A 26579-nucleotide genomic window follows, 5' to 3' on the forward strand; every position below is an offset into this window, starting at 1 on the left:
TCCAAAAGCAGCAGCTCAACTGGAGAGGAAGAAATCCCAAAAGATAAAGCCATTATGGTTGCACCCAAAGTGGGATTACAGGCCATGATCCCTTAACACAACCCACAACGCAACCCACACAGACGCACACTCAAAACACAACCATTATGGCTCCATCCAAAACAAGCTCAGCTTTTAGTATTGCAATAGTTTAATTCCCATTTTAATGGCCACTTTTTGTATTGTGTATTGTATTGTGCTATTAGACCGTAAGCTGCTTTCAGACCTACAAACGCCTAGAGAAGTGTTTTCTCTAGTAGTCTCTAGGCATGTCCAGAGTGCTGCCTTGTATTCCTTTGGAAATTAGAGTCACGTTGTTTCTGATCAGCCCTTGGTTGCCAATAGTCTGACTTCAGAGCCCACCCCAGGAGAACCAAGAAGCTGCTCAGCTGTCTAGGACTAAAGCCAGGGTATAAATGCATGTGAATAAATAAAAATAACCCTTGTTGCCATGGGTTTGGGAGACAATGACAGGACAGCATGACCTTACAAGGGAACTGCAGCTGAATTACCTCTAAGTCTGCAGTGTGTGTCCAGTTAGCCATTGGCAATCATCCACCATGGCTCACTATTCTGGTCTGAAGGTCATCCTTTTGCTCTGGTCATTTGCAACAGGTCAGAGCCCAATCCATGTACTTCATGTGCTGTGGTTCAGTGGTGGATCATTCATAGAATCAACGGCCAATTCCAGTCTCCTGGTACTCATGCTTGGATTGGCGTATCTGCTTTGTGCCAACATACAAGCCATGATCCATTTCCAACTTCAGTGTTTTGACGCCCTGGAAGAGGTAAGCAATGCAATTTCATTTGATGGGAGGGCTAGGGGCCTGTGCTTTGTTGATTTTGGTTTTATTGCTGTATATACATTCATGTATAAGTCTAGAATATTTAGTTAAATAATTGACCTAAAAATCTGACTTGACTTATTCACGGGTCAATGTAACTACTGGGCTTAAACATGATATAGCAAATGACCACTCCTTAGCTCAGAAGGTTGTCTCTAAGGTTGGCCCTCCACATTCACGGATTTAATATTGGCATATCTGAATATCTGTTGAGTTTGCAGGGCCTCCCTTCCTCCTTCTCCATCCTGGACTCCCAGCCTCTGCAGTAGAAAAAGCTCAAGGAGGGAGCAGCCAATATGGGAGGGGACCTGTTCCTCCTCCTCTTTCGTCCTAGACTCCCTCCAATGGGAAAGCCCAGGAATGAGCTGCCAGGAAGGATGTGCGCAGGCATGCTCCTCCTTGGCTTCCTTCCAATGGAAGAAAAAGCCCAGGAATGAGCAGCCAGGAAGCATGTGCACATGCATGCTCCTCCTCTGTCCTGAGCTTCCTTCCTAAAGGAGAAAAAATCCAGGAACTGGGCAGCTGGGAAAGGTGGGCCTATGCTCCTTTTCCTTCTCTCCCCCATGGGAGAAAAAGCCCAGAAACGGAGCAGCTGGTCCCATCATCATCATCATCATCATCATCATCATCATCATCATCATCATCTAGTTTATTTATACCTAAAAAGGTTCGCCATCACTGCTATATTGCATATAAATAAACTTATTTAGAGTTTATTTAGAGTCAAGGAAGGGCAGTCGTCATAACCTTTTTATATGGAATGCAGTGGATAAGCCCACCATAAGAGATCCGTTTTGAGTGCCTTCTTAAAGGCCTCTAAGGTAGTAATAAGACGAATCTCTTCCGGTGGGTCATTCCATAATCTTGAGGCTGCGGCAGTGAATGCCTGATGTGAAGTTGTCATTAGCCTGGTATTATAATATTCTAGTAAGAACCTCCCAGATGTTCTGAGAGTGTGGGGCGGATTATGTAGGGAGAAGCGCTCCCGCAAGTAACTGGGGCCCGAGCCATGTAGGGCTTTAAAGGTAATAACCAACACCTTGTATTGCACCCGGAAGCTAATTGGCAGCCAGTGAAGAGATTTCAGTGTTGGTGTTATAAGGTCAAACCTAGATGTTCTGGTGACCAATCTGGCTGCTGCATTTTGAACCAATTGAAGCTTCTGAATTTGGTAAAAGGGTAGCCCCAAGTAGAGCGCATTGCAGAAATCTAACCGAGAGATTACCAGTGCAAGTACTACTGCTTCAAGGTCTTTTTGGTCCAGGTAGGGACGCAGTTGGCGTATCAACCGAAACTGATACCAAGCGCTCTTGGCCGTCGCATCTATTTGGGATGTCAATTGTAAGGACGGATCCAGGAGTACTCCCAAACTGCGAATCTTGTTCTTCAGGGGAAGTGTGACCCCATCCAGGACTGGGTGACAAAACTCCATCCCTGGACTTGGGGTATTTTCGCGAGTATCTTTGTTTTCTCTGGATTCAGTCTGAGCTTGTTTTCCCTCATCCAGCCATTACTGATCCAAGACAGGCATCCAGAGGAGAGATGCCATCCCTAGTCACTGCAGTAGTCGGGGACATCGAGAAATAAATTTGGGTGTCATCAGTGTACTGATGACACCGTGCCCCATGTCTCCGGATGATCTCTCCCAGCGGCTTCATGTCAATGTTAAAGAGCATGGGGGACAGAATGGCGCCCTGAGGGACACCAGATGTCAGCTCTCTTTTACGAGAACAACTGTCCTCCAGCCTCACCATCTGGAAACTGCCCGAGAGGTAGGAACGGAGCCATTGAAGAACAGTGCCCCCAATGCCTAGCTCCCTCAGGCGCTCCAGAAGGATACCGTGGTCGATGGTATCGAATGCCGCTGAAATGTCCAAGAGCACCAGCAGGGTGCTCACACTTCCCCTGTCGATGCCCAAATGGAGATCATCGACTAAGGCGACCAGGGCAGTCTCAACTCAGTACCCTGTCCTGAATCCGGTTTGAAATGGGTCTAGATAATCAGCTTCATCCAAGACAGCTTGGAGCTGGAAGGCGACTGCCCTCTCGATCACCTTGCCCAAGAATGGTGAAAGAGAGACTGGTCTATAATTGTTTCTCACCAGGGGATCCAGGGAGCGTTTTTTCAAAAGCGGTCTAACGACTGCTTGCTTTAATTGTGATGGAAATCTTCCCTCCCTGAGGGATGCATTGATTATAGATTGTAGCAATGTTTTTGTTGCATCCCCTCCCTGGGCGGTCAACCATGATGGGCAAGGATCGAGAGGGCATGTCGTCCTCCTGACATATCCAAGAATCTTGTCCACTTCATCAGTATTTACAAACTCAAAAGGATCCAGTCTAATAAGGTCCACAGAGTCACTGGATACTTCTCTTCCCATTTCTGCTATAATAACAGCGTCCGGATCAGCCCTTATCCGAGAGATTTTATTTGCGAAAAAGTTATTAAAAGCATCACAGCAGGCCTTAGTTGGTTCAAATAATACGTTTAGGGTGGGAGACGATTGAGTTAGCTCTTTGACCACCCTAAACAGCTCTGCTGGACGAGACTCAGTGGACGCAATGCGTGCAGCATAGAAGGAATTCTTTGCTGCATCTATTGCCACTCCATAAGACGTCAATAGGATCTCATGGAGTGTCTTGGTGGATAGACATTGATGTTTCTGCCAGCGGCGCTCTAGTCGTTGTGCAGTCTGCTTCATTTTATGAAGATCTTCAGTGTACCATGGTTTTTTATTAGGAGCGGACTGGAAAGGACGCTCAAGAGCGATACTGTCTATAGCCCTGGTAAGATCCTTATTCCAGGTATCAACCAAGGCATCAACAGAATCGCCGTCATTCCCAACCATATATCCCTCTAGGGCTTCCTGGAACCTTTTGGGTTCCATCAGCATTTGTGGGCGGACCATTCTAATAGGTCCTCCACCCCCGAGGGGGGTCTAGGTAGTAACCTGAAATCCTACCTTGACCAGAAAGTGATCTGTCCATGACAGAGCAGAGGTATACTTTACCTCCGCCCACAGATGTTCCTGATCTGTACTGAAGACCATATCAAGGGTATTACCAGCACAATGCATTGGACCCGAGACTAATTGGGACAGGCCCATGGCTGCCATGGAAGTCATGAACTCCCGAGCTGCACCTGTCATCTCTAGTGAGCCGGCCTCAAAGGGGATGTTGAGGTCCCCCAGAACAAGAAGCCCGGGGGACTCCAGCACCAGCTCCGAGACCAGCTGTGTCCGTTCGGCCAGGGAGTCTGTTAGGCAACGGGGTGGATGGTAGATTAACAGAATCCCTAGACTGTCCCTAGCCTTCAGGGTCAGGTAGATACACTCGAAGTGATCTGTTTTCCAGATAGGTCTCCTGGTCAGGGTGAAGATAGATTTATGGACCAAGGCCATTCCTCCCCTCACCCACCTTTCCTCACTTGCTCCTTGATGGCGTACCTGGCTGGGAGGGCCTTGGCCCAGGCCACATTACTATCCTCTCCCAGCCAGGTTTCCGTAAAGCAAGCCAGGTCAGCATTTTCATCCTCTAAAGGATCGTAAACTATGTGGGATTTATCCGTAACTGACCTGGCATTGCAGAGGAGCAGTGTGAGGGTCTGCAGTGTGGTTGGGTCAACCCTCGGTTCTTTTGTTTTGTGTTTTTTTTTTATAATTTTATTTACAATAGAATAAAGTACAATAACATAAAAGACAAAACAAGGAAAAAAATACCACATAATACAACCTAAAATAAAACAACATTAAACATGTAAACCTGTAATCCTAAAAAACCTATATACATATAAACGCATAGACACATATATACATGTAAATTTACAGTGCTTTATAAATAAAGGTTAATAATAATAACAATAATTAGCTTACCAATATTGTTAACCTTCTAACAATGGCTTCCATTACATTTGGGTTTTACTGCTTATTGTTACTTATGTTCTTACTCCTAACATATAACTTATAATATTACGTTCACATGGTGATTTCTAATTTCTTCCATTAACTATCACCCTCCCTTATTTAATTTATATCATAAGTCATTTCCCTCAATTGGTTTCAAAACACTCCACTCTCTTTCCATGCTTTCTTTTGAATTTCCCCTCAGAAAAGCAGATAGTATATCCATATTTTTTGCTTCATATAATTTGCTCAACCATTCCTCATCTTTGGTACCTTCCAATATTGTGCAAACAAAATTCTTGCACACGTAACCATGTACAAAATGATCCTGTTCATTTTTACCTTTTTCACCTTGTGCGTCATATTTAATAAAAACAAATTTGGTTCAAAAGGAATACGAATTTTGAAAATATCCTCCATAGATTTATGAATCCTTTGCCAATAGTCTCTTGATTTCACGCATAGCCACCACATATGGTAAAAATGTCCCTCAGGTTTTCCGCACTTCCAACAGTTAATATTACATGATTTATAGATTTGGTGAATTATTGAGGGGTCAAGTACCATCTATAAAACATTTTCAAATAATTTTCTTTATAACTTTGACACAAGGGCGCGTTACAGACCGCCGGATTGTGGCGGTCTGCTGCCACCGCCGCTTGCACTGTCCGGGAGCCGCAGCCTTTAAACGGCGCAGCTCCCGGACGCTGCCGAGAAGGAGCGCGGAAATCGCGCTCCTTCTCAGGCCCTGGAAGAAGCGCCGCAAAGCGCAAGGGGCGCATTTGCGGCGTCATTTCCGGGGCAACATGTGCGGACACAACGCGTCCAGCACGTAAAGATGGCGGCACCCGTGTGTATAGGGCGCCGCCATCTTTACGCCCCCATCACATGCTAGGGGTGAGGCCAGTATGGACGCTAGGTCCTCGGCCAACCCCTAGCACGTGACGGGGGCGTATTAAAGGCCCGTCTATAACGCGCCAATGTAAATTTATTAGTCCCTTTCCATGATTTTTCCCAATCTTCTATAGTGATTGCTTTTTTGGTGTCTTGTGCCCATCTTATCATATTATGTTTAATTAGTTCATCTTCTAAGTCTCTCTCCTTCAACAGCTTATAATATTTAGATATGTGTTTTCCTTGTTCATCGAACACTATTGTATCAATTTCATTTTCGTCTATGGTCAAACCGGTTGTCTCAGTATCTATTTTAAAACGGCTTTTTAATTGATTATATAAGAACCAATCTTGCATTCCTTCTTTTGTATTGATTTCTTCAATCTTTTTCATATTATATTTCCCGTCCGGTGTTTTGCGAACCAAATCTCCATACGTTATCCACCCTTGATTTTTATTTTTTGTTCTTTCTAAATATGCTTCCTGTATGGATACCCACTGGGGGATGTTATTATAAAATTGATTTTTCATTTTGTACCAAACTTTTAATAAGGATCTTCTCAACACATGGTGATTAAAAATATTATTATCCTTGGGTTTAAGTACCACATGTATGCGTGGATTCCCATATTTAAATTAGCACATTCCAGATCTAGCAAATTTTCATCTCTTAGGCTAATCCATTCTTCTATCCAATTAAGACATGCAGTGTTATAATACAGTTTAAAGTTTGGCAAGTTACATCCCCCTTTTAACTTTTCTTCCGTAAGCAGCTTCCATTTTATTCTTGCTTTTTTACCTTGCCAGATAAATCTGGACAGATCTTTCTGCCAAAGCGTGAAATATTTATCATTTGAAATTATTGGAATCTTACAAAATAAATATAACATTCGCAGCAAGATATTCATTTTTATTACAGCAATCCTTCCGAGGAAGGATAGATTATACTTGCTCCATTTAATTAAATCTTTTTTGATTTCAGCCCATAATTTTGTATAGTTGTTCTGAAAGAGTTCCATGTTTCTTTTTGTAAAATAGATTCCCAAATATTTGATTTAATATCTTATCTTCATCCTTTGAGAGATTTTTGGTAAGAATTGTTGTTTTTTCAGAATTTATTTTAAATCCAGCTAATGATCCGAAATCCTCTATAATTTGTATCAAATGACTAATACTTTTGCATGGTTCATCTAGGAAGACCACAATATCGTCTGCAAAGATTTTTAATTTACATTCTGTGTTACGGATTTTGATCCCTCTGATTTTATCTTCTTCTCTTATTTTATTGGCTAAAACTTCCAATGTTAATATAAATAATAAAGGAAAAAGAGGACATCCTTGCCTCGTACCTCTTTTGATCTTGAAATTCCTAGACTTTCTTCATTAATAAGTAGGCATGCTTTTTGGTGGTTATATATTGATTTGATCCATCTTTCAAATTTATCTCCCATGTTGATCCTTATGATGACTGCAAAAAGAAAATCCCAGTCTATCTGGTCAAAGGCCTTTTCTGCATCTAACATAATGCAGGCTAATTTTTTTTCGTTGTGTTGTTCATAATGTTTCAGTATGTTTATAAATGATCTTATGTTATTTTGGCCTTGTCTTCCAGGTAAAAATCCGTTTTGATCCTTGTGTGTATACTCCATTAAGATTTTCTTTAACCTTTCAGATAGTATTGATGTAAAAATTTTATAATCAACGTTGGTAAGAGATATGGGCCTGTAATTTTTAATTTCTGAAGGGTCTTTATCTCCTTTCAGAATTACAGTTATTAAAGCATCCTTCCATGATTCAGGTATACCGTTATTTTGTATTTCGTTAAGAGTTTGTTTGAGTGGTTCTATCAGTACTTCTTTAAATTTTTTTATAATACATCGCTGGTAGTCCGTCGGGACCTGGTGCTTTCCCCAATTTTTGTTTTTGAAATGCCTCTAAGATTTCTTCAGTTGAAATTTCCCTATTTAAATTGTTTTTTTGATGGTCCTTGATACATCTGATATTTTGTTTGTTCAAATACTGGATAATTCCAGTGTGGGAGGCAACAGAGAAGGACATGGGTTAGAGGTGCTCTCTGCCCTAACCTTCACAGCAACAGTTCTTGTTGGAACGGGGCTGCAATTTTACCCATCCATATTCTTATTGTGACATAAGAATATCCTGGCAACTCAAAGGGGGGTCCGAGGAATCCTTGGTGGAGCCCTGGACCGAAGAGTTGTGGACTCCTGTTGCTGTAACCATAGAAAACAGTGAAGACATGCCTGCTGCGCTTTAAAACTACAACAGAGCTACATACTGTAAGCAACATACATTTGGGCTTACTAACTTTTTTTTAGTAACTCCTGGTTTGGTGGAGCTTCATGGTTAGAAGGAGCTTCTTGAGGAGAGAACTATAAATACTGTAAATACTTTATACTTTTATATTTGCCTTGGGAACTCCTCATAGAACAATGTAATTGAAGCGACTCCTACTGAAGGTGTAGCAAGAGACTCTGTATTTGGACTTCAGCTCCCATAAGACCTCGGTGGGCAAGGACAGAGATATTAAGAAAAAGTGGAATGGAATGGGGGAGATAATATAATGGAATGGATTTAACAAAATGAATTGAACTCCAATTGAGGAACAAGTGTGCTGTTGCAAAATGAAATGTAGGAAGAGACTGTGATGGAGTACTTTCCCCTTTATACTTTGGAAATTTCTGTTTAATCTAATTTGAATCGACCATTTTTTTGAAAAAAAGGAAAAGAAAACGCCTAGTTGTGGACTTCAACTCCCATGAGCCATTTGTGAATAGCCTATGCCTTATAGTAGACGCTGAGAAAGCAAAGGAAGGAGGAGTAGAGAGAAGAGAGAGGAGGAAGGAAGGAGTGGTATGGAATGGATAAAAGGAACGGAGCGGCTTTAAAGTTTTTAAGAGAGGAACGTCGGTGGTCAGAAAAAGAAAGCAAGGAGCAGGGCGGATTTACAAAGGAGGAGAAAGGTGAGGAGGACGAGGCGTGTGAAGGGAAAAGAAGGGGACGCGAACCGGTGCAAGGAAGCAGTGCTTGGGCGAACCCCTGGCTAACACACAGACTGTTTGCTATTTCCGATGGTGCAACAGATGAAGAGTGTAGAGGCCATATAGCCCTCCAGACTCCATCCTTCTCTGCCAGCAGTGCGGAAGCAGCGTTTGGGCCAGCCCTTTGGCTAGCCCACGGACCATCTACTGCTCCTGGCAGTGTAACAGCAGAGGCACAGAGAGGCTATAAAGCCCTCCAGATTCCACCTTCCTCAACTGGCGGCATGGAAGCAGTGTTTGGGGTAGCCTTCGACTGGCCATTATCCACTGCTCCTGGCGGTACAGAGGCAGAGGCGCGGAGAGACCATAAAGCCCTCCAAATCCTATCTTCCTCAACCAGTAATGTGGTATCAGCGTTTGGGCGAGCCTCTTGACTGACCCATGGACCATCTGTCTGTCCTTCACAATGCTGAGACAAGGAAGACAGTCACCAAGTGAAGTGAGTCTTGGTGATTCAAGAACTCTTATATTTCTCAAGAAACAAGGAAAGTAAGGAAGTAAAAGCAGAATAAGAAAAGAGATAAGTATCGGTAGTAAGACTATTGATGGTGTATTAAGCAAATAACTATAGAGATAATAATTTAAGGAAAATGTTCTTGTGGTAGTTATATGCATACTGAATGGATATATGATTGTTAATAATAGAGAAAAATAAGGATTTTGGTATTGTTGGAGTGTATCATAAACCAGAGTGATTTGAATATTATTTCTTATGCAGGTTTGCAAGATCATTTAAGTTCGGAATATAACAATTCAAAACAAATAAGAATCAATAGTGGAAAGTTAAAAGTTGGTAACTGATAGAGATTTATATGGAAACAAGGGAAGCTACAAGAAGAAAGGTAAAAGAAAGAAAAAAGGAAAATTTCAACTTAAACCAATAATTATATGTGGCTATTTCCCTCCTCTTCTTTCTCTAAATTTTTTTTCCTTCTATTATTTACATTATAAAGGTTTCGTCTTAAATTCTGGGAAATTGTGGAAAAATTAAGTGCCATTTTCTGGTAACAGAATATTAGATAAGTATGAAATGGATGTGTAACAATATTAATATTATATTGCCTTAGCAAATTTTGTTATAGAAGTAAATCAGTAACGAAATATATGTTTGATTGAACATATAATTGTTAAATAGGAAGAAATGGCAAAAAGCAATAAAGGATCAACGCAATCTCAACTTTTACTGACAACAAGAAGAGGATCAATGGAAGACACAATTAAAATAACGGATCCTAATATACGTATCCTAGATGAAATAAGACAACTACAACAGGAAATAAAAGATGCAAGACTGGAAACTAAAGAGGATATTAGAAATGTTTGTGCTGAATTAAGAGAAGAAATAAAAGATACGAGATCAGAAATCAGGAAGGATGTTAAAAAAGAATTTGAGACCTTTGGGGGAAAAAATCGATAAATTAACAGAAGACCTCACTAAGACGCAGAAAGAAGTTGAACAGATAAAAGAAAGAACAAATATTTTGGAAAAATCTTCTAAAGATTTTAATCAACAACAAGATGAACAAAGACGTATGGAATGGAACAGCAAACTACGATGCAGAGAAAAATGTATTTAACTAAGAGGCCTGGCTGAAAAAAGCAAAGAAGATCTATACGAAAGACTTATCCCACCTTTGGCAACTTATATCGAAGTAACTCCAGAGGAACTGGAGATGGAAATTGATAAGGCTTTTCGGATAAATTCTTTTTTCAATAAGGATAGAAGTATGCCTAGAGACATTATAATTTGTTTCGCGAGAACTAAAGTTCGGGATAGAGTCATTCAACAAAGTTATGAATCGAAACTATGGATCGAGGACACTGAGATTAAAATATTCAAAGATATTCCACCACAAATAATGTTGAACAGACAGAAATACAAATCTCTGACCCAAATCTTGAAATATCTAAATATTGACTATAGATGGGAAAGGATCGAAGGACTATCATTCTTTTATCAACAGAAAAGACATAAAATAGACACACTAGAAAAAGCTAATGAAATGGAAGCAAAACTGAAAAAGCAACATAGAGATAACGAAGGAAAAAGACCAGAGAGAGAGTACTCAAAAAGGGAATGGAAACCAAGCAAAAATAAAAATAAAGATGCGGAAAGCCCAACTAACAAGGGACAAACATTAGGAAGTTTTGGTCCACTAGAAAGAACAGAAATTGACTTACTGACTTAGTTCGAGACTATAAAGCAAGGTTCTATTCACTGGGTTAGATATATACTGATTAGCGAGGAGATATATTTGTGAAAGGAAAACATTAAATAAATATATAAAGGGGCGGAAGGGGTGGCACAACAACAAGAACAACAACAATAAAAATAACAATACAAAAGTGAAAATGGAAATATAGATGTAATTAATGTTAAATTGCAAAATGTCAACCAAAATAATTTCCTGGAATGTGAAGGGAATAAACTCTAAATAAAAAAGAAGCATAATTTTTCATCAGCTTGAGAAACTTAAAGGAGACATAATCTGTATTCAAGAAACTAAGATCAAAACAGAAGAGAAAATATATTTGAGGAATCCCAAACTAGGAACATGCTATACTTCAGCATCTAATAAAAGGAAAAAGGGAGTAGCATTATATGTTAACAAAAAATAGGATTCTAGAGAAAATTTTTCGGACAAGGATGGAACTTTTATTGCTCTGGAAGTTAAATTAAGAAACCTGGTTATGTTAGCAATCGGAATATATGCACCTCAAAAGAATAAAGAAAACTATTTTTAAACATATATAAAAAGATTCAAGAAACATCTTATGAAAATATCTTACTCTTAGGAGATTTCAACGCGGTAATAGACCCCATAGGAGATCTGTGATAGGAAGGAACATAAAAAAAACACAAGGGAAATTACCTAAGGTATTCTTTGACATGATGGAAGAATTAACTCTCTATGATGTATGGAGATATAAATATGGGAAAACAAAAGATTACACCTTCTTTTCAGAGGTACCCAACTCGTTTTCAAGAATTGATCTATTTTTAGTATCCAAGCCTCTACTTCCGTACATACAATCATTGGAAATTCTTGGAAAACCAACTTCAGATCACAATCCGATTGTCATGAACATACAGGGGGAAAAACTGACATATTTATGGAGATTAAATACTGACTTGCTTAATGATGAAAAAATAACAAATAGGGTGAAAGAAGAATTGCAGTGGCACTTTAAAGAAAACATAACAGAAAATTTATCAATGAACACAATATGGGATACAAGTAAAGCAGTTGCCCGAGGAAGATTAACGCAGAACAAAGAAAATGGAAAAAATTAGAAGAATCTTATTTAAAGACAAAACTGAAACATAAAGAAAAAGAATGGAAAGAAAAAGGGGATAAAAAATTAAAGCTGGAAGTAGAAATATTACAAGAAAAGCTGAAAACATTAAACATCAAAGAGATAGCGGCTAAAATGAGAACAGTTAAACAGCTACAATTTGAAAGTGGGAACAAAGCAGGGAAACTATTAGCTCAAAAACTCAAAAAAATATAAAGAAAAGAAAATAAACAATATGATAAAATACAAAGAGACACAATACACTACACAAAGCGAAATCATAGAAAAATTCACAAGCTACTATGACGAACTATATGACGACAAAACAAAAACTGAAAATAAGAGAGCTAGACCCTCGGTTCTTTTGGGTTAACAGGGTGAGTGGAAGGCGAGATAGATTTCAGGCATCGACCTCGTCTTCCCTTGTACTTCCATGTCTTATTATGATTTTTTTTCTTTGGCAGGGGAGACTCCTACGCTTCTTGCAACATGGCAACTGTCAGCCTGCCGTCCCTCAGGCCAACCAGGCACCTCCATGGATATTGGCCGGCCCATGGAGGAACAGAGGGCAAGCGCCAGGGATGGCCAGGGCCCAGGGAGCAAGGATACACCAAACGGCCATCCAAGGGATCAATAACGCCCCTGCACGCCCTAAAAGTGCCCCTGCTGGAACATTTCTCCAGTGGAGTACAACCATCCCACCAAGACTGAAGAGTACTCCAGCGGTAATGTACCCCTCTGCACCTGGATGATACAAGATAGGGAAGGCCACTGCCATGCAACCATCATGGGGGTGCTGAAATTGAAAGCCTTCCTTTAAGAAGAAGCCCCCGGATTCGTGGCCAGCAGTTGGCAAAGGAAAGCATGGCCAAAGAGCCGGGACGCCAGGGAAACCGACGGCGTTGAAGACCATCATCATTTTTAGACATTTTAGATTTATAGGCTATAGACTTTAGAAGATAGACTGATAGGATTTTTTTTTAATTTGCAGAGGATCCGTTGCAAAGACCCTGAGAACTGGACAGCTCCTTTCCATCCCCCCTCCCCTTTCTCCTTACCTCCTTTGTAAGGAGAGAAGAGAGGCGAACAGGTGGCTGCTGGCTGTGGCAAAGGAGTGTGGGTCACGCATCCAGTGAGAAAGGAGGCTGTCATGGCACCTTGCTGGCAGGGACCGAGTTCCAGACCCTGGCAGCCGCTGCCTGGACCCCATCTCAGAGCCCAAGGACTGGGGGAACGTCCCCTATTAGCTTCCAGGGCAAAGCTAAGGGGGGGGGGGGGAGAAAAAGAAGGAGGAAAAGAGGGAGGGGGAATGGAAAGGAGCAGGGGGGGAATCAGAGGGAGATGGCAAATGCACGGATAGTCAACACCACGGGTCCCAAAACCGTGACTCCAAAGGGACGACTCTAAATTATATTAGAAATAAAGCATGTTTTAACTTTGAAATGGAATCCTACCTCCAATTTGTGCCTATGTCTCTTTTTATAGGTTTCCATCACTGAATGCCGGCCGACCTCACTGAACAAACAAACCCTCAGCCAAAGAAGCTTCTCTTTACAGAAAAGCTGCTCTTTCCAGAGTGTTTTTTATATCCTGGGGTATAGTCCTGGGATTTTGCCGTGTTTGCACCATTGAGAGCCAGGTGACATTGCCAGCCTTTTCCCAGCTCCCTCTCATCTTCCTGCTGCTGTGAGGCCTGTTTGCAAGAAGAGGAGGAGGCAGTTGTGGGGGGAAAGAGGTTTTTCCATTCCTTTGGAGATGAAAGATGAAAGCAGAAATCCACGCACATGAAAATCAGGAACACGTTGATTTGCAAATGATGTTTCCCAGGAGCTGAGCTCTTTGGTGAGCAAGAGTGGGAAGCGACTGAGCAAGACCCCACATGCGTGCGTCATTGGGACCAAGCGTACCTGAGGAGGGTCTATGAAAGACATATACCCTAAAAATATCAATTAGCTCTTGGCTAACTGGTCCTCCCATGTAGCGTTCAAGGGGAGGCCCCACAAGGACAGCCAAACGCCCGCTGGTGCTCCCCAAAAGGCCTCTCTAACAGCATCCCAAGATTTCAGGGCCCCAAATCTTTCCTCTAGTCCTCAGGGAGAAGGGGAAGAATCTCAGGGCAGGAGTGCAGTCTTGAAAAAGTGTGCATGTGTTTGTCTGTATTATCATTACGTATGCTGGATGTTTTTCCTTTGCGCGCATTGCCTGTTGCAAATCACACTTGCCGAAACTCTCTCTTCGAGCCATCGAATAAAGGACAAGGCTTATTTTGCTCAGCAACCTCCATTCTCTGCCCCTTTTCTTTGGGTGCGTCCGCTCTGTCCCTAAACGCTCCATTTTTCCATGGCCACATTCCCACTTACAAATAAATCGCTTTGCAATCCAAATTGATGAATTGGTTCAGCAGCAGAGCGTGGTTCACACTACATTTGCCCCGATCGCATTTTCTTGCTGCAAAATAAAACAAAACAACCCTCTTGTGGTTCACATTGACAAACAAATTGATTCAAAATGGACCCGCTCCAGCCAACCAAAGGGCAAATTTAAACCAATTCCAGTCCACATTTGGTTCACATGTGCGCAGAATCGATTTATCTAAAAAGATGTGGCTTAAATGGGTCTAGCGCATGGCTGCCCCTCTCCGAATTGCTTCAGCAATTCAGTTCGAGCGCGAACCAGAGTCATTAAAACCGGTTCAAACCAATTTGCGATCCGGTTTAAACGGTAGTGGGAATGAGGCCCATGACTGCAATTACTCCTCCATCAAGGAGTTCATGGCTGCAAGCCTGCAAGACCTGAGCAGCGGAGGAGAGAGGAGCTTGCGGGTGCCTCAACCATGAGTTCAAGGCAACGGACAACAGCAATGCTAGGAATTTGGCGACCGAAGGAAGATTTAATGGAGAAAGGGGCACAATTCCTGTTTGGGGGAACATTCCCCCATTGCTACAGCCCTGGTCCTAGTCCAAGGAGCCTTTGCCAACCATTTGCTGCACCCATTATCAGCAACCATAATCCCGCATAGTGTGGCAACTAGACCACGATGGGTAGCACTGGGACTGTGCCACTTTCCCCCTTTGCACCTTGCATTCTCCATTTATTTGTACACTCCCTTCCTCCTGTCCTCGTCCTTTTGTATAAATTCATGGCTGGCTTGGCCCTAAAACAAATGTCTTCTTTGAATGATTCCTCCCTCCTCTCTGCTCTCCAGGCCTTGTTCCTCCTCCTTAAATAGAAGAGTCAGCAGCATATTGCAAGAGACTATAATTAAAAAAATAATGAGCGACAGAGGTATAAAACTTCTGGGGAAATGTGGTTTCTCTGGAGCATTTGTGCAGGGCTGCCAAGGGTCCCTCAAGGGCCATTGGTAAGGAAAGAGGCAATCTCAGCTGGACCAAGGAAACCTGGCTCTCCTCTATTCCTTCCCCAAATTTGGCCTCCTCTGTGCTTAAATATTACTGATAGATTATTTTAATTTTTAAAGAAAAAACACTGAGCAAAGGCAAGCCAGCATTTCCCGTCTCCCCAATATTTCTCTTGCAAAGAAGATATGGTTTTCCCTGTCTTCCCAGCATTTCTCTTGCAATATTTCTCTTGCAAAGAAGAAATGGTCCCCCCCCCCCCATCTCCCCAATATTTCTCTTGGAAAGAAGAGATTTTTTCCCATCTCCCCAGCATTTCTCTTGCTATATTTCTCTTGCAAATGCGCAGAGTTGAGGTGCATCTGTTGCGCTTTGGCACTCAATTCCAGCCAGTGTCTGGAAGCCAGGAATTGCCAGAAAATGGTCCAGAGTTGCAGAAATACTGTACTTTCCTAGCTCTTGATGATGCCAGGCAGGCCAACCTTTCAGATGCTGAGGCATTAGTACCCTCTGCTGGTAAAACATTTTAATTACCGTATAAATGTGGGACTAGGACTGGGAAGATCCTAAAGTGCGAAGACATAACTCTGAGTGCTAAAGGGGGGATTGTCCAAGTCGCTGCATTCCCCATCGCCATGTTCGGATGCAAGAACTGGACAGCGAAGAAAGTGGATAAGAAGAAAATAAACTCATTTGGGATGTGGTGCTGGAGAAGAGGATCCCATGGATGGCCCAAAAGGAGGACAGATGGAGATGGTGAGGCTTCCCAACCCTAACATCGTTGCAGCTAAGTTTGGGTCCAGAAAGATGGAGGTTTGAGGAAATGGTCCTCAGAAGTTCTCTTTGAAGAACCTGAAGCCAAACTATTCTCAGTGAGCCTTGATGACTTTGGCCAGAGCCGGAGAGCCGCAGAAGAAGACATGGACCTTCCCTTTCTTCTCTCCGGCCAGTTTCTGGAAAAGCTGGGGAGAAAAACCACAACAGCAACCCAGATGCAACACCTTTTTCCAGCCTTCTCCCTAAGAGCAGGAGGCAATAATATAAAAAGGCCAATGCAATTTTAGGCTGCATCAATAGAGGTATAGTGTCTAGATCAAGGGACGTAATAGTGCCACTCTATTCTGCTTTGGTCAGGTCTCACCTGGAATAATGCTGTGTCCAGTTCTGGGCACCACAATTCAAAAAGGACATTGAGAAACTGGAGCCATGTGTCCAAAGGAGGGCAATTAAAATGGTGAAGGGTTTGGAAACCATAAAGCCCTATCCGGAAAGACTTAGGGAACTGGGTATATTTAGCCTGGAGAAGAGATGGTTAAGAGCCTTTGGGGGACCCACCTTGTTCCAATCCGGGCGTCCTGGCTGGGTCCTTGTCTGGAGGATGGAGTCCTTCTTCTCCTTTTCCACAAGCAAGTCCAGGGCCATTTGCAAGCCAATGGCCTTCATGTTGTTCTTGCTGAGGGCCGAAGTCATGTAGAGGTGCAGCTCCAGGAAGCGGTCTTGGTATCTGAAAAAAGAGAACATATCAGGGCAGCTGTAGGGATATTTGGCATTTTTGCTTGCAGGGTGCAACAAACTAGCCATACAAGGGTTAAGGGAAACAACCATAGGGACATTTTGTGAGATCTGTAGCTCATGCACACCCAGTCCAGATTTTAGGCAAGAGAACGAAGACATGGAGCTATTTTGAACATCTGGGGGGGGGGGACCCTTTTGGCAAGTGTTATGAACCAAATTTGATAAATTGTTTCAGATTCACAGGGATCCTTTTACCAGTTTAGAGGAACTGCTAATTTTGAAAGGTAAGTAATTTTCCTCTCCAGTATGAAATAAGCCCATCAGACTAATACTAGGTCTGCATCACTGTCCTGCTTTCAGAAAGGTTCTTATTTTGATAATGATGATGATGAATTATTCAATATGTAGTCCAGCCTTCCTCACTAGAACTCAGAGTGGCTAAGAGCTCAGGGCTGCTTCAATGGCAAATACATGACTGGCAAATATATTTTCAATATGATAAATGCTTAAAATGCAGGGCACAGTTCACCATACATCTGTAGGTTCACTGAAATGAACAGGATAAATACAGTCATTTTAATGGAGACTGCAGGATGAAGTTTATTGAGTGTTATACCCACAATATAGAGTTGCTAAATTATATCATTTTCCAGTTTAACCTGATGCAGAATTTTGCCATGGTCAGCATAGGTACATTTGCATTACTCTGTTACACTCCAAATGGGGAAATCAGCCATAATACTCCATGCCCATTGCATATCTTTTAGTGTAAGCACAACTCAGGGGGAAGCAGTCCAATGAAACAGCCATGTGGGGTAGTGATGTGCAGCCCTGGTCCTCTTCAAATTTCAGCTCTCGAACTCTAATGCAGCCCACATGAATCAAGGTGGAAACACAGCAAATGTTGACTCAGGCATTAAGCAAGTCTGTTGACCCAGGCATTAGGCAAGCGTTGATGTTACTAAGGAAGTGAGTTTAGGAATACATGGTTTCTTGGGGATGAGGAGAGGCTTGTAGTTACACTCTGAAGTAGGAATCTCAGCAGAAATTACCCACTGTGGCAGGCATTATTCTAGTGTGCAGCTGGACATATTTTGCCCAGGAGGAGAACAAAATGTGCAGCAGGAAACTGGCTTTTATGTGGTTGGCAATATGAGCTTTAATCAGAAACAAGGTTGTTTCTTAACATGAATAGAAAAAGATAAGGAAACAGATAATTAAAAAGACTATATTACTTTTCAGTCTTTATAACCTTAGATTAATAGTATATGTTTTGGATCAAGTGTAAGATTGCTCTGTCTGAGACTAAGGAAGATACATTTAGCTGTCCTTGATCCATCTGTTTTCATCATCAACTGCAGCTGTGTGTCAGCTTGAAAATCCTGGTAAAGATTTGGCAATTACTTTCATCATCATTTCTGACTTATGTTGACTCTAAGATGAACCTATTATAAGCCTTTCTTGTCAGGACTTCTTCATAGATTTATCAGTGCCTTCATCTGAGGCTGAGAAGATGTGACTAGCCCAGTAATTTTCTGCAAATGAGCTGAGATGCAAACCCTGGCCTCCAGAGTCCTAGTCCAGTAGCAAAACCACTACACCACACTGGCTCCATCACTGTATTTGTTGTTCTGTGCCTTCAAGTTGATTCCAACTTATGGCAACCCTAAGGTGAACCTATCATGGGGTTTTCTTGGCAGGTTTCTTCAGAGGGGGTTTGCCATTGCCATCCTCTGGGGCTGTGACATGGCCCAAGCTGGATTTGAACCCTGGCTTCCAGATTCTTTCAACAGTTAAAAACCACTATTCCAATTTGATCAATTCCAGTTTGGTCCACAATGCCATCACACCTCAAGGATGTACCTCTGTATCATCAGTGAATGTCTTCCTGAGGCTACCTCTGCCACTTTCTAGTATGAACTGCATGGTGACAGACCTGAATAGACTAGAAAGCTGGGCCAAAGCTAACAAAATGAAATTCAACACAGAGAAATGTAAGGTATTGCACTTAGGGCGGAAAAATAAAATGCACAGATATAGGATGGGTGACACCTGGCTGAATGAAACTACGTGTGAAAGGGATCTAGGAGTCCAAGTAGACCACAAGTTGAACATGAGTGAACAGTGCGATGCGGCAGCTAAAAAGGCCAATGCTATTTTAGGCTGCATCAATAGAAGTATAGTGTCTAGATCAAGAGAAGTAATAGTGCCACTGTATTCTGCTCTGGTCAGGCCCCACCTAGAATATTGTGTCCAGTTCTGGGCACCACAATTTAAAAAGGACATTGAGAAACTGGTGTGTGTCCAAAGGAGGGCGACAAAAATGGTGAAGGGTCTGGAAACCATGTCCTACAAGGAACGACTTAGGGAGCTGGGGATGTTTAGCCTGGAGAAGGTTAAGAGGTGATATGATAGCCCTTTTTAAATATTTGAAAGGATGTCATATTGAGGAGGGAGCAAGCTTGTTTTCTGCTGCTCCAGAGAACAGGACCCGGAACAATGGATGCAAGCTACAGGAAAAGAGATTCCACCTGAACATTAGGAGGAACTTCCTGACAGTAAGGGCTGTTCGACAGTGGAATGCACTCCCTCGGAGGGTGATAGAGTCTCCTTCCTTAGAGGTCTTTAAACAGAGGCTGGATGGCCATCTGTCAGGGATGCTTTGATTTGGATTTCCTGCATGGCAGGGGGTTGGACTGGATGGCCCTAGTGGTCTCTTCCAACTCTACGATTCTATGATTCTATGATTCTATGACACAGGGCGCCTGGATGACTGGACAGAAGCTAAGTGTCTCCTTCATATGGGCCCTCCGGCTTTTTGCACAGCTGAGGGAAAATCTGAGAAGAGACCTGGCATTGTGGAGCTTTGGGCCATAGGGGAGCCAGCGTAGTGTAGTGCTTTGAATGTTGGGACTATGACTCTGGAGGCCAGGTTAGAAGGGAGGGGGGTATTTATACTGTATGGATTTATTAGAATTGTATTGGATTTTATTATTGTATTGTATTGTGATTGTAAGCTGCCTCTAGCCTATGGGAAGAGGCGGGATATAAATATAAATTATTATTATGACTATTATTAGTATTAGAATGGCCTAAATGAGGGGGGCAATCCAGACCCCAAAGGCCCACCCTCTTCTCCCAAGTTGGCCAGGCAAGGAGGACATTCTCAAATCAAATACTCCTCTACATATAAATGCATGCTTCACAGTCCTGCTCAAAATGGAGGACGTTTTGGACCTCCTCCTGGACAAAAGGTTGAAAGGGAGGACAGGTCCTGGAAAAGGAGGACCAAGTCTAGTCACCCTGAGCTAAAAACGCTGCTATAAATACAAGCCCATGCTGCTTGGTCCTACTCGAAATGGAGGGGTTCCTTTTGGAACCCCCTCTGGACAGGGAGGCTGAAATGGAGGACGTGTGCTGGGAAAGGAGGACTAAGGTTGGCCCCGCTGAGCTCCCAACCCTGTGCAGAGGAGCCCCAAGCCTTGCTTCTGAGTGCTGCTCAATGGAGGGCCTGGGGGGATCCCTCCGGGTCCTGGGGGGGAGGCTGGGGCCGGGGCCGGGAGGGGCTCCAGTCAGAGGAGGAGGAGGAGAGAGAGGGAGGGAGGGAGGGAGGGAGGCGGGGGCTGGGCCACCTTGCCCTCCTCCTCCTCCTCCTCCTCCTCCTCCTCCTTCTCTGCCAGTGCGAAGAGGAGAAGAGGAGGCGCCCTTGCTGTCTGTCTGTCTGTCTGTCTGTGTGGCGCTGGCGCTGGCGCTGGCATGGAGGGTCCGAGGGAGGCGCCGGGGCCCGGGCCCTCCTCCTCCTCCTCCTGCTGCTGCCGCCGGTCTCCCTCTGCCTCTGCCTCGGGCCCCCCTTCTGGCCCGGAGCCCCCGGAGCTGCTCCGCCGGGCGCTGGAGTTCAAGAGCCAAGGGGCGCAGTGCTACAAGGAGAAGAAATTCCGCGAAGCCATCGGCAAGTACCACCGGGCGCTTCTGGAGATGAAGGGGCTGCTCCTGGCCCCCGAGCAGGAGGAGGAGGAGGAGGAGGAGGAGGAGGAGGAAGGCCAGCCCCCAGCCCCAGCCCGCCTCAGCCAGGCCCAGAGGCAGCTCCTGGAGAGCACCGAGGTCGACTGCTACAACAGCCTGGCAGGTCAGGGCAGGAGGAGAGGGGCACAGGGGAGCATGAAGCACGCTTGCCTATGGGGAAGGTTGGGGAATACTTGCCCAGAGGGAGACCCTGGACGGAGCATGCTTTCCCAGAGGGGGATAGATAGATATGGGAGGATCTTTCTTTCTCTCTAGGGATAGGTTGAAGCCCAGAGGGAGAGATTGGGGAGTCCTTGCTCAGAGGGGGAGATGGGCCATTACTTGTCTCTAGGGAAACGTGGGGAACATCTCCAATCTTTTCCAGTGATTCTCAGTGAAGAAGTATGGTTTCCCTATCCAGGGCAAGGACTGTCATTTCTTTGAGTATGTCCCTTCCCTCGGGGGCTTTCCAGGCATGGGAGCTCTGGCCAAGCTTGCCCACCTTGCCCCCCCCTGGCCAAATCCACTCCGCCTGGAGAGGCAAAGGGCGGCAGAAGGAGGCACCCGATCTGCCCTCTCCCAGCGCCTTGGGCCCGGCTTCCAAGGGCCAGTCCAAGGCCTCCTCCTGCTGCTCTGGGTCCTTGAGCCAAGAAGGCTCGCCTTAATCTCACCCCTTTCCAAGGAAAAGGTGAAAGCCTCTCAGGAAGGAGAGTAGCCCCTGGCTTTCCCGGGGAGGCTGCTCCACTCTCCCAACAGCAGCCAGGAAGGAGGCTCTTCCTACTAGGCTGCATCCACACTGCAGAAATAACCCAATTTGGCACCACTTGTAGTGCCACCACAAACTGCAGTTCCCAGAATTCCCTAGCCTTGAGCTACGGCAGTCGAAGTGGTGCTAAACCGGATTATTTCTGCAGTGTGGACGCTTCCCTAATGTTTCCAAAGGGCAGAAAGAAGGGCAGAGGTGCCCTGTTTTTCGCCAAGATGGGACTGGAATCCTGATTCTAATGAACTGTAGTGATTTGCTGGCCATTTCAGTGGGTAGAAATGTTGCTCTTGTTGTGTGTAACTTCAAGTCATTTGGACTTAGCATGGAGTTTTCTTGGCAAGGTTTGTTCAGAGGAGGCTTCCCTTGTCTTCCCCAGAGGCTGAGAGAGTATGACTCTCCCAAGGTCATGCAGGGTTTAGTGGCCAAGTGGGGAATCCAAACTTGGTCCCCTAGTCCAACACTCAAACCGCTACGTCAGGTTGTAAAAATACTCCAAGGTTATTTCTGGAGATTTATCCCAGACAGACAAGTGCAGCAGCAGCAGCAGCTACACTCTCTTTACTCCCAGAGATCTACCTTCCATGTCATCAGGCTTAGTATTATCTGGACCTATTGCAATGGCCCCATTTATGTTGTACCTCAGAGATTTCCTTTTGTTAAAAGGACAGTAAATATGTTAACCAATGATGGACATGGATGTCAAGTCTCTGTCTCCAAAGAGTTTGCAGTCTAAACAAAAGCAACAGAGGAAATTACAGTGGGCCAAAAAAATAAGAGGAGAACAGAGAGAGAGAGAGCAACACACACACATCTTGTGGCCCCATAGAGGCTGACAGATTTCGCCAAGCATAACCTTGCATGGACAGAGCAGAACGTATCCAGTCCATGAGTTGGTGTCCTTAGTCAGCAAATGGATAGTCAGATATCAACTGACAATATCAATTCTTGCATTTGTTAAAGTGGGCCACAGTCCACAAAACTGTGATGGCTTGTCTTGAAAATGCTGGGAGGGTCTAGTGTTGTTTTCATCATGACACTTAGACTCCCCCCAGGGTTTGTCACTAATGGAAAATATGCAGTCCCTGTGGCACCACAAACGCATTTACACACATGGGAGTTGCACAGAAGAGGAGAAATGCCATTAGGGACTGGGAGTTACTTTCCTCCAAGTAACCTCAGAGGAGCATCAATGGTGACATCAACAGAAGGTGCAAAGTAGTTGTGGCAGCATCTCCTGCTTCCCTAGATTAAAGTTGCACACTGTGTGTGCGTGCGCCTTCATGTTGCCTGTTAACTTGTGATGATCTCATCAATTTCATGGGTTTTCTTAGGCAAGAAATACTTGGTTTCCCACTGTCTTCCTCTGAACCATAGCCTACAGCACCTGGTATTCCTTGTTGGTCCCCCACCCAAGTACTAACCAAGCCTCACCTGCTTAGGCTTAATTTCTGTAGGGGTGGGTAAAGGCAGGAGGTTTTTTTGGAGAAGGACAGGAATTGGAAAGAAACTCCATTATGGGTGGGGATGGGTGGGTTGAAATATTTCCATAATGATATTAAGGAAGAAGGGGAAAAGGAAGAGTGGGTTCAGCGTTCCTCGTATTTGCCTCAGAGCATAAAACAATAATAAGCATGGTCATCCTGTCTAGCAGTATTCTTGTCGTTCAAGCTCATTAGGATGAATAAAACACAACGGCCATAATCCATAAGGCATTAGGACAGACAATATATCTGGTTATTGGTGTCTTTCAAGAGGGATGTAAATAGGAACATGTCATTCTGGATGGCAGCTAATGTGATGGTGGCACCCTTTGCTTCTCCAAAGATTACAGTTCACACACTGTTTTCCAAGGTTATGCTGCTCTCCCCTCAACACCTGCCCACGCTTTCAATCCTCCAAGCTGATGCAGCAACCGTTTCCCTCTGCCTGTTTCCTGCAATTGTTTCACCACAACTTTAGTTCTGTGGTTTATCAGGAGAGATCTTATAGGAGCGAGTTGTCTGTTCCAGGTTCAGTGGCTGCCAAAAGCTGCTCATGTCAACAGAATGTGTTTTGTTTTGTTTTTGTATTGTACATACACTTACAAGCAAGGTGGATGGGAGGCTTCAGTAGGAAGAGACGGCCAAGCCTGGAAGGGTGAGAAAAATAACCAATTAAATGTTAATGTTGTTCAAAGCAAACAATAAACTGGCAACATATGATGAAGAGTCTTGTGAAATTTAAAAACTCCAAAGTTTCCACAAGCATCACTCCCCGTTTTGCTTGTCGTCACCATGAGTAGATTGCTACTAGGACAATACAATGGTTATTAAACAGTCATAAAGGGAGCTTTGAGTGAGTCTCTCTCAGTCTTTTTTCATTTCTCTGTGCCTCTCTGTTTGATTTGAAAAGATACTACCTTGTTGTTGTTGTTGTGGTGGTCGTGGTGGTGTGCCTTCTGACTTACAGCGACTGTAAGGTGAACCTATCATGGGGTTTTCTTAGTAAGATTTGTTCAGAAGGAGTTTTGCCTTTGCCTTCCTCTGAGGCTGAGAGAGTGTGACTTGCCCAAGGTCACTCAGTAGGTTTCCATGGTCGAACACTTGTTTTCAGATTCATAGTCCAACACTCAAGCTACTACTACCTTATAGAGTTGTTGTTTGGATTACTGAGATAATACAAGCAAAGCATTTTGAATGCTCAGTAAAATTGCTGTATCAAAAAAATCACCCATCTGATGCCATGCCTTCCATTGTGTTTTGAATCACAATTCCCATCAACCACAGCCATTGTAGGCAGTAGTCAGGGGTAATGAGAATTGTAACCCCAAACACCTGAAGGGCACCACTTTGAGGAAGGCTGGAATGGATGCTCTTATATCCTTTCCCCATCATTTCCGTGCATTTGACATTGTCATCTATTTCAGTACATTTACCATGGGAAGGCAAAATGGTGTAGAGGGGCATATACTGAATGATGGCACTTCACATTTCTCTTGCTCTAGTCTTTGCATGACATGTAGGTCTGAGAGAAAGCTTCCCCCAAAAGGGAAAAACTCAACTCTATTGTGTATGCCTCTCTCTCTTTCTGAATCTCTCTAAATCTCTGTCTCTCTCTGTGCAAGATGGTGCAGTGAGGAAAGAATTACTTAAGCAACAGCACATGCAAGTTTCTTTTCCTTGTTCTGCCTCTTTGTCAGGTTTTTAATTACTTATTTAATTAGAAATAATCTATGAATATACAAGAATCATAAAGGACATTAGTATACAGAAGTGCAGAAAAGAAAACTCCATAGAAATGACAGCAGTTGCTGTGAGTTTCGTCCATCCATGGAGTAATTGTGCTGAAACCAACAGAACAATGACTGATTTAAATCCAATTGAACATGTTGCTCTCAATATGCCCACCTCTGGATCCAAGTATGTCTATTTTAAGATTCAGTTTTCTGTTTAAACCTCTCCTTCCAGCCAATCCTTCCTTCCTTTTGTGCTTCTTAACTGGTTACTAGAAATATGAGATATCTATATATGACATAGGGGACCATATGTGCACAGGAGTGTGTATTTGTGTGAGAGAGAGAGAAGCAGGGAGGAGGGAGGGAGGGAGAATGGATGGGTCATGTAAATGTGTGGATTTTTAAAAAATATATAAGATGCAAACACCACCAGCTCCAAACTATCCACTGCAGGTATATATAGTTCCTGGCCATTTTCTCCTAAGACAGTGTGACCTTCAGTGGGGTGGAGAGAGGTTCCCCAATACTGAAGTAAGGCATAACATTATAATAAACTGTGGTAGTGCATCTCATGTCTGATCTGAGGGACTAGCAATTGCACTGTCCCCCGCTCCATGTTTGCTAAGGACCAATAACATATTTGTGCCCATTCGCTACAGCAATTTCTTTCTTTCCTGGAAACTTGCAGTGATTGCCAGCCAGTAGGTTTTCCATGAACCACCAGTTTAAGTAGCACTGACCTATGGTACGACAAAACAATATGTTGTTAAAATTACCACATCTCACTTTTGAGTAGTGCTAATGTCAGTGTTATGGTCCACTCCCCTAAGCCATGAGGACAGAGGCACAGCTCAGAAAGTCTGTCAGGTAGAATGTATCCTACCCTGCGAGAAAAAGACAACACAATGTTTTGTGAACCACTTTCCTTATGCAGCAACCTGATTTGCTCTGCCTGTGCCCATTCTTCCTTTCCAACTTTTTTGTGACACACAGGCCAGGGCACCCCTCTGACATGGTAGAGAAGGAGCAGGGCACACCTTCTCTTGTGGTTTTTTTTTTCTCTTGCCCAGAAAAACTCCAAAAGAAAGCAGAATTTCTCACAGAAAAGCATGTCCAATTCTCCCAAGCCAAAGAGTTGCACTTGTGGAGATGTGAGAAAGCAAAGAAGCAGGGATGCTTTTGCATCTTGCTGGTCTGCTGTTTGCTAGGGCATGCCTTCAAGTCGGGTCCAACCAAGTATGCTTCACACATAGATACATCATTTGATGCTCCTTTTCTTATTGTTGATCTCATGAGCCATCTCTTTTTGGAATACATTATGTCCTAGTGTTGTCGGATGGTGTGGTATTTTGGTCAGCAGTGGCTCTATCATGTGCCTAAGTGATCTCTTAATCTTGCAGTCAAGCAGTGATAAACATACAACATGAAACTCTCCTTACCTTGTAAGAATGAAAATGGTTTGACTTGCTTCAATCAAAGAGCATCCAAAACCACCATTTAGCCTCTCTTAAGAACACAACAAATATTTGATTTATCAAATATACACTATTTCCCCTCTAACATAACATTTGAAGAGAACATTTCAAATGGCATGGATCATTTTCTCCCCTGCTGCTCAGTCTTGCATATCTATATGTTCCAGCACCAGTCTTCTTATCAAAGTGTAATTCTGTCTATTTCAGGAAAAATA

General features: G+C 43.5%; 2 protein-coding genes and 1 long non-coding RNA gene across 3 annotated transcripts in view; 2 read left to right on the forward strand and 1 right to left on the reverse strand.

Annotated features, from left to right (window-relative positions):
* LOC149314728 (uncharacterized) overlaps positions 1-13253 on the forward strand; it is a 15366-nt gene extending 2113 nt beyond the window's left edge. The window contains exons 2-4 of the long non-coding RNA XR_016281136.1: positions 655-827; positions 9458-9581; positions 12501-13253. This is a non-coding gene — a long non-coding RNA (uncharacterized LOC149314728). The remainder of the gene's footprint in view (positions 1-654; positions 828-9457; positions 9582-12500) is intronic.
* A 7377-nt stretch (positions 13254-20630) lies between these two features.
* The window catches only part of LOC149314729 (tetratricopeptide repeat protein 9A-like), a 54727-nt gene continuing 48778 nt past the window's right edge, over positions 20631-26579 (forward strand). The window contains exon 1 of the mRNA XM_089521795.1: positions 20631-21033. Within this exon, the coding sequence (XP_089377921.1) occupies positions 20664-21033 (370 nt within the window). The 5' untranslated portion in view covers positions 20631-20663. The remainder of the gene's footprint in view (positions 21034-26579) is intronic.
* The window catches only part of MAP3K9 (mitogen-activated protein kinase kinase kinase 9), a 129868-nt gene continuing 126986 nt past the window's right edge, over positions 23698-26579 (reverse strand). The window contains exon 10 of the mRNA XM_089521792.1: positions 23698-23803. Coding sequence (XP_089377918.1) covers positions 23781-23803 — 23 coding nt within the window. The 3' untranslated portion in view covers positions 23698-23780. The remainder of the gene's footprint in view (positions 23804-26579) is intronic.

This window comes from Sceloporus occidentalis, unplaced genomic scaffold, assembly GCF_023333645.1.
Source record: "Sceloporus occidentalis isolate IW3139 unplaced genomic scaffold, rSceOcc1.0.p SCAF_4, whole genome shotgun sequence".
Classification (NCBI taxonomy): domain Eukaryota; kingdom Metazoa; phylum Chordata; class Lepidosauria; order Squamata; family Phrynosomatidae; genus Sceloporus; species Sceloporus occidentalis.